At 48.4% G+C, this 14,343-nt stretch overlaps 1 protein-coding gene across 3 annotated transcripts in view; it reads left to right on the top strand.

The window, feature by feature from the left end:
• Positions 1 to 14,343, top strand: part of ATP2B2 (ATPase plasma membrane Ca2+ transporting 2) — a 116,822-nt gene that overhangs the window by 70,774 nt on the left and 31,705 nt on the right. For all 3 annotated transcript variants that reach the window (XM_042910839.1, XM_042910832.1, XM_042910843.1), the window contains 2 exons: positions 810 to 1,024; positions 4,728 to 4,970. In XM_042910839.1, coding sequence (XP_042766773.1) covers positions 810 to 1,024; positions 4,728 to 4,970 — 458 coding nt within the window. The remainder of the gene's footprint in view (positions 1 to 809; positions 1,025 to 4,727; positions 4,971 to 14,343) is intronic.

The following is a 14,343-nucleotide window of genomic DNA, read 5'->3' as shown; positions in this document are numbered from 1 at the left end:
TCCATCAGTTTGACTATTTATTTTCCTCATGTAAGTCCTTCTGTGTCTGCCTTCTCTCGTTCAGCGTGATGTCTGCTAGGTCCATCCATGTTGTCGCAAATGGCAAGGTTCCCTTCTTTTTTAAGGCTGAGTCACATACCGTTGTGTGTGTGCCCCACGTTTTCTTTATCCACTTGTCTGTCGATGGACATTTGGGTCGTTTTCTCATTTTCTGCCCATGTCACTTTCCGTCTTGTCATCCTGAAGTTTTTCGTCACAGCATTATCCCTATCTGAATTATCTTGTTCATGAGCTTGTTTCTGGTCTGCCTCCCCCTCTGGAGTCTCGGCTCCCCAAGGGCAGGGACTCTGTCCTCTCTATTGCTGTGTCCCTGGTTCCTGAAGTAGGAACTACTAGGTGTCTGGGTGAATGAGTAAATACATGGTACCAACTGCACATCATTATTGTGTGAGAGTACTATGCAGGCAGTTCTAACTTACTCACATGGTCTCTCGGCACACATTTCTTGAGCCCCTGCAAGGTGTCGGGCAGGCACCGTGCTACGCACTTTATGCGCACTAATCGTATTTGATACTTATAAAACATGAGATAAACGTGCATCCCCGTTGCACAGAGGAGGAGACTGAGGCTCTGTGAGGATCAAGAACTTGCCTTAGGCCACAAAGTGAGTAAGTGGCAGAGCTGAGATGTGAGCTAGGGTCTGCCTGGCCCCAGAGCCCTTCTGGCCAAGGGTTTGGTCTACATCTCACTTCCCAGGCCCACACCCCCAGGAAAGCCCCTGAACAGGTCTTCCCCTACCCGTGTTACAGGACTGGTGATGTCAGCCATCACAGTGATCATCCTGGTGCTCTACTTCACCGTGGACACCTTCGTGGTCAACAAGAAGCCGTGGTTACCCGAGTGCACGCCCGTCTACGTGCAGTACTTTGTCAAGTTCTTCATCATCGGTGTGACAGTGCTGGTGGTGGCCGTGCCCGAGGGGCTCCCTCTGGCCGTCACCATCTCACTGGCCTACTCTGTGAAGGTGAGAAGGAGGGGACCAGATGGATGCAGTTGGCTGCCCCCCCCACCAGGGGCTCTGTGGGGGTGGCCCGTGGGGTAAGTGCTGGGGCTGAGAGAAGCGCTGAGAAGGAGGGAGGGGGCACGCTGGAAGGTGGGAGAGAACACGGATGCAGGAACCCAAAGCTTGCACACCCTCAGGGAGGCCCAGGGCCTGTGGCCACAACCAGAGGGCCACACCCTGGCTGCAGGGACAGCCGTCATTCACCCCAGCCAAGTGTCGCCTTGCAGAGAAGCCCCTTTGTTGCCAAATCTTCACAATTTTCCAGAGAAGCCAGAAACGTGGACTTAATATGAACTCTCTTGGTTTTTAAACGTTGACAATCAACTCAACTTAACAAAAAAAACAAAAAAGCACAAAGAGCAGACGTCACCGTGTAGGCTCAAACCCATCCCCAAACCACCAAATGTAAGTAGAAGTCTGTAGTACTTCTATGACTAATCTCAGAGGGTACTCCCTAACTTTGGGAAGAGATAAACCTAAAACCAAAAGATATCTGATGTAAGGAAGCCCCCTCCTCTCAAGGGACGGGCAGAAAATGGAAGAGGGTTTAAAAGCAGTTTAATGAGGGTGCCTATGTGGCTCAGTTAGGTGAGCATCTGACTCTTCATTTTGGCTCAGATCATGATCTCACAGTTTGTGGACATCGAGCCCTGCATCAGGCTCTGCACTGATAGTGTGGAGCCTGCTTGGGATTCCCTCTCTCTCTCTCTCTCTCTCTCTCTCTCTCTCTGCCCCTCCCCTGCTTGCTCCCACTTTCACATGTGGGCATAACAAACTTTAAAAAAAAAAAAAGTTTAATGAAGAGGGGTAGGCCCAAGAAGGCTGACTATGAAAACTTGCGTCTTGGGGGGTGTTCCTAGTGCCCCCCAGATGGCAGAGACCCCCGCCCCCTGCTTCCAGGCAATGACCATCCACAGAGCCTGAACACTGAGCTGAGCATCTCCACGGGCACTTTGAGCCTGGTTCACATGGCGGGCTCATTCTCTTCCCTTGGCCCCATGGTTTTCCCACCTTGCGCTCCTGGTTCCCAGGGCCCGGATGCCAGGACATCCCCGTGAGGACAGAGGCCAGGGCGTGTTTATAAACAAGGCATTCTCTCCGAGATGTTGGCAGAGCTGGTGGAGGGCACAGCGAGCGTCAGTTTCCAAGTTGGAATTTGGACCGGGCTCACCGATGTAATTTCATACAGAAAAGAGATCTCCAGGCAGGTGCCAGAAAGTGGCAGCTCTGTGTAAAGGATACGGCCCTTATCGTCTCCTTGTTTTAGGGTTCTTGAAGAAACTCCATCCCACAAACCAAAGCCCAAACAGGTCACAACACGATGCTGCTTGGGGACCTGGGGCCCAGAGATGGAGACTCCCACACACACAGCCATGAGTTGGGACCCCCATGGCCACCCAGCTGAGCTCAGGGTGTCTTTGAAAGTCACACAGGGTTAGTTTGGGGGGATTTTGTACTGACATCTTTAGACCTCTGCACCATCTACAGTTTGTATCTCTGGCACCTGGTGCCTTCAGCTGTCTTAGGTCACTTGATAGACTTAGTACAGCACCCCAACCAGTCCCTTGATAAACTTGATACAGTCACTTGATAAACTTAGTACAGCACCTCAACCCAGGAGAGGCAAACTGTCCCCTCTCTGAGCCTGGCATACCCCCCTGGGAGCCGCCATCAAAACACTAGAGATGACACTTAGATCAGCGCTGACCAATAGAGATATAATATGAGCCACGTGTGTGATTTTAAATTTCCTTGTAGTCACGTTAAAAAGAAAAAGTAAAACGAAACAAGTGACATTAATTTTAATAATATAATTTACTTTACCTAACATGTCCAAATTATTATCAATCCCACATGTAATATAAAAATCACTAGTCACATATTTTACATTTCTTTTTTCATGATAAGTCTTCAAAATCCAACATGTGTTTTACACGTACCACATGTTTCATGTCAGACCAGCCACATTTCTAGTGCTCGGTAGCCACCTATGTATTCTGAAGCCCAACAGACGAACCCTCTTCCGAGAGTGCAGGTGGTCAGAGGCCTGATGGAATGATCCAGGCTGTGAGGTTCAACAGAGCTGGGTTCCTGTCCCAACTTTAACCCTCACATTAGGTGTGTGATCCTGGTCAAATCACTCGGCCGTGACTTTTTTCAGTTGCCGAAATGGTTGACAACAATCCTTGTAGTAAAGTCAGACCAGAAAGTGAGGAGGAACTTTGCAGACTATAAGTCTGTAAGTTGATCATCCATTAAATGTACATTAAGTGTGTTATAAGAGAAAATGGCAATAGCACAGATCTCTAACCGATACCCATTTTGCAGTGACGTGAACTAGTGTTAAAATTATTCTCCTGGCGCTTCTTTTTACCCTTCTTACAAAGAGCTATAATGGGCAAGAAGAAAGGAAATCAGATTCCTAGGAACAGGCTGGAACTGTGCCTGATTCCGCCTCTAGCAACTTTTCATGTCCCTCCTTGGCAGATAGGGTCCCTGTGTCGGGAGGGCCTGCACTGAGTGGCAGTTCCTGGAGAGTGGCTTTATTTGCATGACTTGCTTGAGAACCTGAAAGAAGCTATAGGAGTGGAGCTGGAAAGACAGAGAGGAAGACGAATACAAGAAAATTAATAATAATACACATGGTAGGATTTCATTTTTGCTATAAATTTGAAAAGAAAAGATGTTGATACATAAACTGTGTCAGTTCTGGGTGATGGCATTATGGCTGGTTTTTCTTTTCCATATATCTATGTTGAAAAGAAATCTGTGATTTTTATTATACAAGTTATAATCTGTATTGAATGCAGAAAATAGAGTCTATAGAATTTTTTTTAGAATCTATAGATTTTTGGGGTGGCTCAGTCTGTTAAGTGTCTTACTTCGGCTCAGGTCATGATCTCACGGTTCATGGGTTCGAGCTCTGCGTCGGGCTCTGTGCTGATGGCTGGGAGCCTGGAGCCTGCTTAGGATTCTGTGTCTCCCTCTGTCACTGCCCCTCCCCTGCTCTTGCTCTGTCTCTCTGTCTCTCTCTCTCAAAAACGAATAAACATTAAAAAAATTTTTTTAAAGAAGAATCTATAGATTTTTGAAAGAAGACAATAAAAATCTCCTATAATTCTACCACCCAGAAATAATGACATTAATATTTTGATATTTTTCCAGATATTGTTCTATGTCTATAAACACACATATCTATCCTAAATTTATTTATTTTTGGTGGAACCAAATGAAAACCAGGTGCCAGCAAAAGATGGTACATTTGAAAAAAAAAAACCCATAACCAGATAAGGAATGGTTCTTTCTGTCAGGGCGTAAGAGAAAAATATTTGAGGTAACCAGAAAGGACCCAACCTTAATTTCTCATCCTTCTCCTTTATTTTTTTTCTGTAAGGAATACAGATTATTTCCATCATTCAAATTAACAAAGTCAATTCATCAAATCTTCTAAATGGTTCAAATCAAAGTAAAGGAAAAGGCTGCACACACACGAGGAGTTCAGATGTCAACGTTTCAGTGAATGCCCTTTGCGTCTGTGGGAGGCAAAGGGGCAGATAGCAGAGGCAGAGCCTCATTTACTGCGTGTTTCCCCCATGCCCTCAGCTCTCTGGCCCCCCAGCTCCCTCTCCTTACTGCCGCCCTCTCACTCGCCCCTTTCCCCCAGAAAATGATGAAAGACAACAACCTGGTACGCCACCTGGATGCCTGCGAGACCATGGGCAATGCCACCGCCATCTGCTCAGACAAGACAGGCACACTGACCACCAATCGCATGACAGTCGTGCAGGCCTACGTGGGCGATGTCCACTACAAGGAGATCCCCGACCCCAGCTCCATCAACACCAAGACCATGGAGCTGCTCGTCAACGCCATTGCCATCAACAGCGCCTACACCACCAAGATTCTGGTGAGTGGTGCAGCCTCCTCTGGGGGAAGCAACAACGTCCGTGGGGCGAGGCACAAGTTCTGGGCAGATGGAGCAACGTGACTCGTATTTTTGAATCCTGCTGGTGTCTTTTGGGATGGTCGTGGAGTAAGCAACTTGTTTCCGTTTGATTTAGCAATGGTGTTTATATGACAGAAAAATAGTGTGTTAATTGTGTTTTTTAGATCCCATCATTGTCCCCCTTACCAGAAAACTTCCACACTTTTTATTAGCAGGCTTTTGCTACATCACTACGGTAGGCTCCCCGTATCTGTAGTCTCAGTTACCTCCAGTCAGCCTCGGTCCCGTAGCAGATAACCCTTTGCTAACGATACATCAGAAGGTCAGTAGCAGCCTAATGTCATGTCACATACCTGTATCATTCACCTCACTGCATCTCAGCACGTAGGCACTCCACTGTCTCACCTCACCACAAGAAGAAGGGTGAGTACAGTACAGTAAGATATCTAGAGAGAGATCCCATTCACATATACCTCCAGTATATGGTTCTAACTGTTCTATTTTATTATCAGTTATGAATCAGGTGTTATTCTCTTACTGTATCTAATTTATGAAGTAAACTTTATCATGGATATGTGTATCGAGGAAAAAGACATAGTATACATGGGGCTTGGTACTATCCGCAGCTTTGGGCATCCCCTGGAGGTCTTGGAACGTGTCCCCCAAGAATAAGTGGGGGACTGCTGTACTCCAAAACTTAGTGGCTCAAAATCAAACTGTGTATTTAGCGCTCGATTGTGAGCTGGCAATTCAGGCTGGGCTCAGCGGGGTGGTCCTTCTGCTCTCAGCAGGACTCCCTCACACGTCTGCATCTGCGGTGGCTCAGGGGACAGCCCTGCTGATCTCGGCAGCACCGCAGGCTGGTCTAGGATGGCCTCAGCTGGGATGGTTCACCTGGGCTCTGTGCGCTCCCGCCTCCTCCGGCAGGCTGGTCTAGGTGTGTTCATGTGGTCATTTTGCCACATCCTGTTGGCCAACACAAGCCAAGAGGCCTGCCCAGACCCGGGGAACGGGGAGGCTGACTCCATCTCTTGCCAGGAGGAACTGCCAAGTCACATTGCAAAGGGCACGGATTTAGAGAGGAACTAATTGTGGCCATTTTCACAATCCACCACCGATGACGTTGTTGTTAGTAACTTCTATTAGGTAGCAGCATCACAAGCTTTGATAAGAAAAACTATCATATTCCTGTCTCAGCTAAGCTGCATAGACTCATCATGCTGTAATCCCTTTTTGGTTTAGAAGCACAGATGGCTTTTTTTTTTTTTTTTTTTTTTTGTAATTAACCAGCATTCAGATGAAGAGAAGCACAGACTTGTCCATCCGGAGGTCAGTCAGCCTCCAGATGTGTAGGGCATTTCTGCAGTGTGAGCCTCTGGGTGAGCGGCTGGGCTTTTTTGCTTACCCTCCAAATGTGCCCTAGTCCTGACCTCTCCCTTCTGCCCCTGAGCCAGCTCAAAGCATCACCATCAGGTTGGATTGTGGGAGCCGCCAGAAGCTTTATCCAAACGGGGAGGAGAGTGTGACTCAGCAGCAGCGAGGGGCTGAGGGCTGGTGGGAGAGGGGGAGGAGGCAACTTCTGCCTCTAGACACCGGCCAGTCCAGGGCTAAGCAGCCACCCACATCACCCTAGAGCTGCAGGCTGCGGGAGGCAGCACAGAGGAAAGGAGAAAGTAGGTCGGGAGGATGCAGGCAGATGGGCGATAGAGAACCCCGTGTGTGATGCCAGAAATGACCATGTTTTGTCTTCTTCCCACCCCACCCCCACCCCAACCCCAATGTGGGAATCAAGGGAGATCAGCAATGTTCTATTCTGTTTCCCAGGCCTCCCTAAAATCACTGAGATGCTGTTCATGACCTTGTCCTGGAGATGTGGCAGAGAGGGGAGCAGAGCAATTCCCAGAGCAGGCTTCGGGCGAGGGGGTGGCCGCGTGGGCAGAGCCCTGCGAGGTGGGCTTGGATGGAGATGTGTGTTATGCAATCACCATAAAAGGGAGTTCTGGGATCTGCCAGGAAGGCTGATGAAACATCTCAATTAGGCAGTGTTTCATAGCACTGGCAGCAAAGTTAAATTCTCATTTTCAATGTTGGTTGTGTCTAGGTGGCTTAAAGGACAGGGGTCAGTCAGTCTACCTGGGGAGGTGAACTGCTGAGACTAAAGAGAGTTCAGGGACCCCAGAACTGGAATCTTTGGTTTGTAATCAGGCTAAATCACTTACTTCTTACTTAGGCACCAGTGTCTCCTGATGTGCCTTGAACCCCAGCATCCTAGGACCCCTGTGCCTCTCTTTCTGGGTCTTTTCTGAAAGACCCCTGGCCACATGGTTCTCCTTGCTGGGGGCTGATGGCCACTGGTATAGAAGGGATAGCAGAGTCCCCTGGTATGACAGGGTAGTGGTTAAGGCTCATACTCTGGAGCCAGGCAGCCTGGGTTCAAATTCCTCTCCAGCTATATGAATGTCAACAAGTTACTTAACCTCTCTCTGCCTCAGTTTCTTGGGGGAAATGATAGGATTATTGTGAGGATGAAATGAGTTAGTAAGTGACAAGTGCTTAGCACAATGCCTGGCTCGTATTCAGCACTAAGTATGGTTAGTGTTGTCATTAAATTGCCCATTGAATAAAATCACCCATGGAAAGAGGATTCCGTTTGTAGCAATGCAGAGGCTAGCCAATAAACAGACAGCGGAAGCATTAGGACTACAGAGGAAAGGGTCCTACCCAAAGTCACATAGCAAAGTATGGCAAAGCCAACTTACAGACACTCCAAAGCCAGCTGTTGAGTAGAGTGTCCAGACCAGGCTCTTGGTCACTGAAACCAATCCTGCAGCATCTTTAGTACAGGGTGATCTCAAAGAAGGAAGGCCCGGGGTCCAGGCAGTCATATTCAGAACCAGGGCCTGCCAGCCATGTGGGGCAAAGGGTGTCTAAGGGACTGTCCTTCTAGGCCCAGAGGAATCCTGAGAAGAGTAAGGATTTGCTCGGTCCAGAGTAGATGTCCAACCACCCTCTAAACCAGGCTGGGAAATCTAGACGTATGGGTGGATGAATATGTGGGCAATGGATGGGTGAATGTAAATTAATAAGATGCTCAGAACAGGACTATCTCTGTGTTCTACTTTCCTGTTCTTGTGGCAGCAAGAGGTAGGGTTTGGCCCCATCTCTGCCCCATGGTCAATAGCAGTGCTCTCTGGGTCCCTCCAGCATACTGAGCTGATCTCTTCTGCAGCTGCCCTCTGCTCTCTGGTCTTCATTGATCCGGAGACCTCCCAATTAGTTAGCACCTTTCATTCTTAAAACACACACACACACACACACACACACACACACACACACACACAAACCTACTTGAGTATTTGCAAGGGTAGGTTGTGTGGGTGTCATCTACATGGGTTTGCATACCTTAGAGACATACTGGTCCAGCCCCCTTACTTTATCTGAGGCCCAGAAATAGAAAGGGACTTGTGCCAAGTCACCCTGTGGAATCCAGACTTCTGGACACCCAGTCCAAGAAGTAATGAGGTTTGGCTCTGAAGTCCAACAAACCAAGGTTCAAACCTCAGCTCCAGCACTTACCACCCATGTGACCCTGAGCAAGTTACTTGACCTCTTTGAGCTTCTGTTTTCCAATCTGCAAATCTATAAAGTGAGTACATAATTAATTCTAACTGGTAACATTCACTTAGCCAGGCTTGATGCTAAGTGCATACCCCATTCTGCCTTGTATAACAACCCCATGAAGTAGGTGACATCACATCTCTAATTCATAGCTCAGACCCTGAAGCTGGGAGAAGTTAAAAATCATGCTTGGAGTTCCAGAGCAGATAAGAGGCTGAGCCAAGATTAGAACCCCATCCAAGCTGGAGCCTGTGCAGCTCACCACCCCTTCCCACCCAACTCACGCAGCCGCACCTTTGCCTTGAGGCAGCTTCAGGGCTCCCGTGAAGATCAGATGAGAAAATATATGTGAGGCTCCCAGCACAGTGCTTGACATGTAGCAAGTGCTCAGTCCACATGTTATTACTCTCACTACTTCTGTTATTATTTCTGAGCCTTATCCTCTGTCGTTTATTTTGCCAGCCACTATCTTCCTTGACCCTCCATATCCCTTCAGGGGAATAAAGGCAAATATGACCATTCCCATCTTGCAGCTAAAAACACTGAGCTGCAGAGATATCAAGTAACCTGCCCAGCATTGCTCCTGACCACCAAGTGGCAGAGTGGGGCCCAGAGAATTCTGGGGGAGTTTACCAAGTGGGCAAGGGGGCAAGGACATTGCAGACAGGGACACAGCCCTGCAAAGGCCCAGGGACCCTAAGATGCATGGCTCATTCACGTGATCTGTGGCCTGTGCATTTCTCTGGGGCTAGAATGATGAGAGTCGAGGCTGGAGGGCAGGGGGCGGGGACAGCTAGGTGGCATCAGATAAGCCCTTGAAAGGATGCTGCTCGTGGTACTTAGAAAAACCACCCCAGGCAGAGGTGGAGAGTGGTGTGAGGGCCACGGCTAGTGTCAGGGAGGCCAGGAAAAGTGGTCTAGAAGGGCCCTCCCAGCGGGCCAGCTTCAACCCCATAGCCCCATCCTTGTGAGGATGGCAAAGCTTTCTTCTTTCCTGTCTTATTTCTAACCATTAGGAACTAAACTTGCCCTCTGAGAGAAGCTATGTGAATCATCCTTTAGTGAGAAATTGCTTCCCTGCCTCAGAAATCCTGGCACACCCTCAGACTTCCTTTGTTGTCTCTGACTCTTTGAACATCAGGACTTCTACTAGCTTCTTTCCATCACCCTGCAGCTTCTCAGAACCACAGCTGAGTGTTAAGAGAGAAATACCTCCTTCCTCAGACTTTGGAGGCCTTCTTGTGCTTTCTTGGGAAAACATTCTCCTTTTCCAACCGTGTGTCCTCTGTGTGCTGAAACTGCCAAGCGGACCTTAATTTTGTATTTTATGAGACCTCTTTGAAAGTAGGTTGACAGTGCAGTTAACATTTGAATTATTAAGCTGAGGATGGAGACTTGTGGAGCTGAATTGTTGGAAGTTTATGGCGTATTTCTGAAAACATAAACTATTGAGACAAAAACAAATCTCCCTGGAGCCCCTGAAGTGGTTCTGGAGGAAAGAGCAAAAAGGGTTTTCCTGGCAGGATGGTTTGCCCAAATAGGTAAGCCAAACTTCACCAAATGAGAAACCCCGGGTCGTCAACATACCCCATGCTGAGATGCCCCTCACCCCAGAGAGCCCCAGTAACCCTCAAAGGCAGGAAGGAGCTGCTTCACTGTATTTCCCATAAATCTTAGAACCTGGGCACTTAGAGAGGGGGAGGGAGTGCTCCAGGAAGCAGAGAGCCAACCCTTGAACTCAGATCTCCTGGCTGCAAAGCCAGGGCTCAACTGAATGTTCCAATGAGTCTCAGAGTCCCCAAGTCAAGCCATACTCTGCGACTGGGCTCTGGCCAAGCCAGGCGTGCCAAAAGCGTGGACGACTGTGGAGGCGACTTTGCAGGGCATTAAGATGGGGAGGTGGGGTGGGCTGTGATTCTGTGAAATGGCAGGGGCCTGTATGCTGAATTTGACACCTGTTTTGGTTGTTTTCTTTTGTTTTTTTTTTTTTTGCAAACACCATCTCTGGGAGAAGAGTTCAAAGCAAATAACTCCAAATGGGGAATTTGGATTTTTAACAGAGCTGTTAATCCCTACATCCCATGCTGTCACCCTGCGTGTGTGCATGCACACACACACACACACACACAATTGCACTTGCATGCCCTATACACATACCACACACATATAACTGCACATACCACACACAACTGCACACACACCACACATACACACACAAAAAAACTACACTTGCACACCATGCACACATAGCACACACATACAACTACACACACACCACATGCATACACTGCACTTACACGCTGTGCACACCCCATACATACACGTACACCTGCACTCACACACCATGCACAAACACACACACCACACACACACACAACTGTACACACACACACACACACACACACACACACATACACACAATACACTGCTAAGCCTGGGAAGGTTTCCGTGTCAACCTGTCCTGGACACTCACACTGACCTGCCTTCCCAGCCTCTAGGGAAGATCCCGCAGCCCTGCGCCTCACGTTCCTCAGGAGGCCTAGCACCGAGAAGCTCCTGGGGAGGCCGGCCTTCAGACGACGATTCTGGAGGCCAGAGTTCCGCCCCCTCCGGCCTCCCATTGGCAGCACCCTACACACACAAGCATGGGATTATTCATTTATTCATTCCACAGATATTTATTGACTACCCCGAAGTGGGAGGTAAAGATAAGCAAGACAGACATGTCCCCCCGCCATCCCCTTGGACTCTAAAGCCATCAGCAGCAAGTTCCCAGTCAACTAAAGATCTCCAGGGCCAGTGGAGACGGGCGGGGCTGTGGGGAGACCATGTGCTGTGGGCTCAGAGCCAAGAACACTGGGGTCAAATCCTGGCTGGGCCGCTTCGTAGCAGTGTGACCTTGCCTCGTGTGCACAGCTGTGAAATGGGAATGCTAGTAGCTGGCCTCCCAGGAATCTGGGAAGGTACAACCAGATAGTGCGTGTGACAAGCCCATTACAGGACAGGGCAGAGTCACCATGCAAACAGTGGCTGCTGATGCTGCTGTTGAGTGGGCTGGTGGTTCATCTGGGCCTTAGGGAGGCTCCCCACCAGTGCCTGTCCTTGAGGGGTGAGGAAGAGCGGGTTAGGCCACCAGAGGCAGCTGCTCAGCGGAAAGTCGTTCCCGAACACGCTCCAAATCATCATATTGCAGATGCTATAGTTTACTATGCTACGGTTGTCAGGTTTTTGGGGGGGACTTTTTAGAGGTTTTTTAGTGGTTAAATACACATCACATCAAATGAATCAGATTAATTGTTTTTAAGTGCACAGTCCCACGGCGTTAAGTACATTCACACTGTTGTGCAACCATCACCACCATCCATCCCAAAACTTTTCATCTGCCCACACTGAAACTCTGTCTCCATCAAACGCTAACTCCCCATTCCCCCCACAACCAGCCCCTGGCACCCACCATCCTACTTTCTGTTTTGGTGAATCTGACTCTTCTGGGTACCTAATACAGTTGGAATTATACAGCATCTGTCCTTTTGTGACTGGCTTGTTTCACTTATAATGTCCTCGGGGTTTATCCATGTTGTCACATGTGTCAGAATTTCCTTCCACTTTACGGCTGGATAATATTCCGTTGCATGGAGAGACCCCACTTTGTTTATCGTTCATTTGTCGATAGACACTTGGATTGCTCCCGCCTCTTGGCTTTTGCGAGTAACGCTGCTATGCACGCGGACATGCAAATCTCTTTTCCGGCTCCTGCTTCCAATTCTTTTGGGTATATATCCAGAAGTGAAGTGCTGGATAGTATGGTAATTCCATCGTTTAATTTTTTGAGGATCCACTATCCTGTTTTTCTCATGGCAGCAACACCGTGTTACCTTCCCACCCACAGTACGCAGGGTTGCAGTTTCTTCACACCCTCACCAACAGTTGTTGTTTTCTGTTTTGTTTTTTTACGATAGCCACCCTAGTGAGTGTGGGGTGGTACATGCCAGCTATGCTTTTTTAATCTCATTTGTGCGGATGTTATTTGTAACTTGTAGCTCTTTAAGTCATCATTCCTTGCCCTTGCTTCTGTTCACCCCCCAGCATCCCAAAACAGGGACATGAATTGTCCTCTCAAAATTATGCCTTGTGGCTGCACCCAGCATTCCCAGAGGGCTCAGGACCACACTGGGGAATGTGCTGGATGAAGCTCTTGCCCTGGGAGCCAGGAAGCTTGGGGACAGCCCCAGGCCTGCCCCTCCGCAGGTCTGTGATCAAGAGCAAGTCACTTCCACGTGGGCCTGCTTCCTGTCTGTTAAAATGGAAACAATACTGATGCCTTAACTCCCTTATAGAATTGGAGCCCTGGAGATAAAAAAGCTCCTGGAAAGTCTACAGCAATAGCAAAATCTCTGGGTTTGTCAAGATTTAAAAAAAAAAAAAAGTCAAAAGAAAAAAAGGGATGGGCCTCTGCTTCTTAGTAATGCACGTGGGCGATGTCAGAGCTCAAGTTCATGGAAACAAATTGAATTACGTAGGAGGCAGCTCTGCCATTTGCAACCATGGATTGTTTGAAATCCTTTTAGAGGAAAATTAAAATATCTCACAGAGGGTAATAAAATGCCGGGTATTTTGAAGGCATAACTGCTCAGCTCTCTTGGGCAAAGAAGTAATTAGGCATTTTTATTTAAGCCCTCCGAGCCGTCATTTTCTTTCATTGGTGGAGAGGGGAGAAAAACTGTTGTGGAAAATACATAAAACTCTGGAGGTCACCAGAAGATTAATTATCAAAATGTAGAAAACATTAAAAGTAAGTAAATAAATATATCATTTTTAAAGCACAACATAATACCACGCTGCAGAGACAAAGGGAAGTGCTTCAAATTTATTTTCACAAACATCAGAAATGGGAAGCTGTACCAAAGGTTCCTTTGTTTCCAGATCAAATCCCACGAAAGAGCCCAGGAGTGGGGAGCCTTCCAAGGCCCATGGTGCTGGAGACATAGTTCTGCTTGGCGTGGGAGCAGGGAGGGCGTTCTGAGCCTTGTTCCCGCCCAGAGCCCTCAACCACCGCTGAGGACTGTGCCTCCACCTTGTTGCAGCATCCCTCACCATGATCCACTTGAAGAAAAGGGTTGCAAATGGTTGATTTTTCTCTCAGCTAGAGATCATCTGCTCTAGTCTCTCCATTTTACAGACAGAGAAACTGAGGACAAGAGCTTAAGGCTCTGTCCTTCCTATGAATCCCTAAGTCTCAAGACCACCGCATTATCAATGCCAGTGACTCCACAGCGCTTGGGTGGGCTCCCTAGGCCTGAGCCCTAACTGTGGAAGGGGGAGTTGGCCAGGGCTATGTCCCGTCGCCGTCCTGTCCCCTGCACAAGTGGTCCATGCCAGCATCTCCCAGACCCCACCTTCTCCTGTCTGTGAAGATTGTTCGAGCAATATGACAAGGGGCTGGGGCTGAGGATACAGAGTTCCTGGACAACGCTGGTTTGAGACCCATGCAAAGCCACTAATGGCGGTGGCGGGAGTGGGGGGGGGGGTGCGGTTGGCACAGGCATTTCATAGGTAGATATTCGTCTTCTAAGTCTCTCTAGGGTTTCAGTTTATCTGTGGTGCCTTTTACCACTCCCAAGCCACCTCCACCTAAGATGCTGCATAGTAATTTTATGCAAGGAAAATGAGCAGTGCATGCACGTGGGTGTGGGTGCAGGTGGATGTGAGTTCACCT

The sequence above is a fragment of the Panthera leo genome, chromosome A2 (assembly GCF_018350215.1).
Source record: "Panthera leo isolate Ple1 chromosome A2, P.leo_Ple1_pat1.1, whole genome shotgun sequence".
Taxonomy (NCBI): domain Eukaryota; kingdom Metazoa; phylum Chordata; class Mammalia; order Carnivora; family Felidae; genus Panthera; species Panthera leo.
Note: the sequence above shows the minus strand (reverse complement) of the source record. Positions and strands in the feature narration are given on the sequence as shown.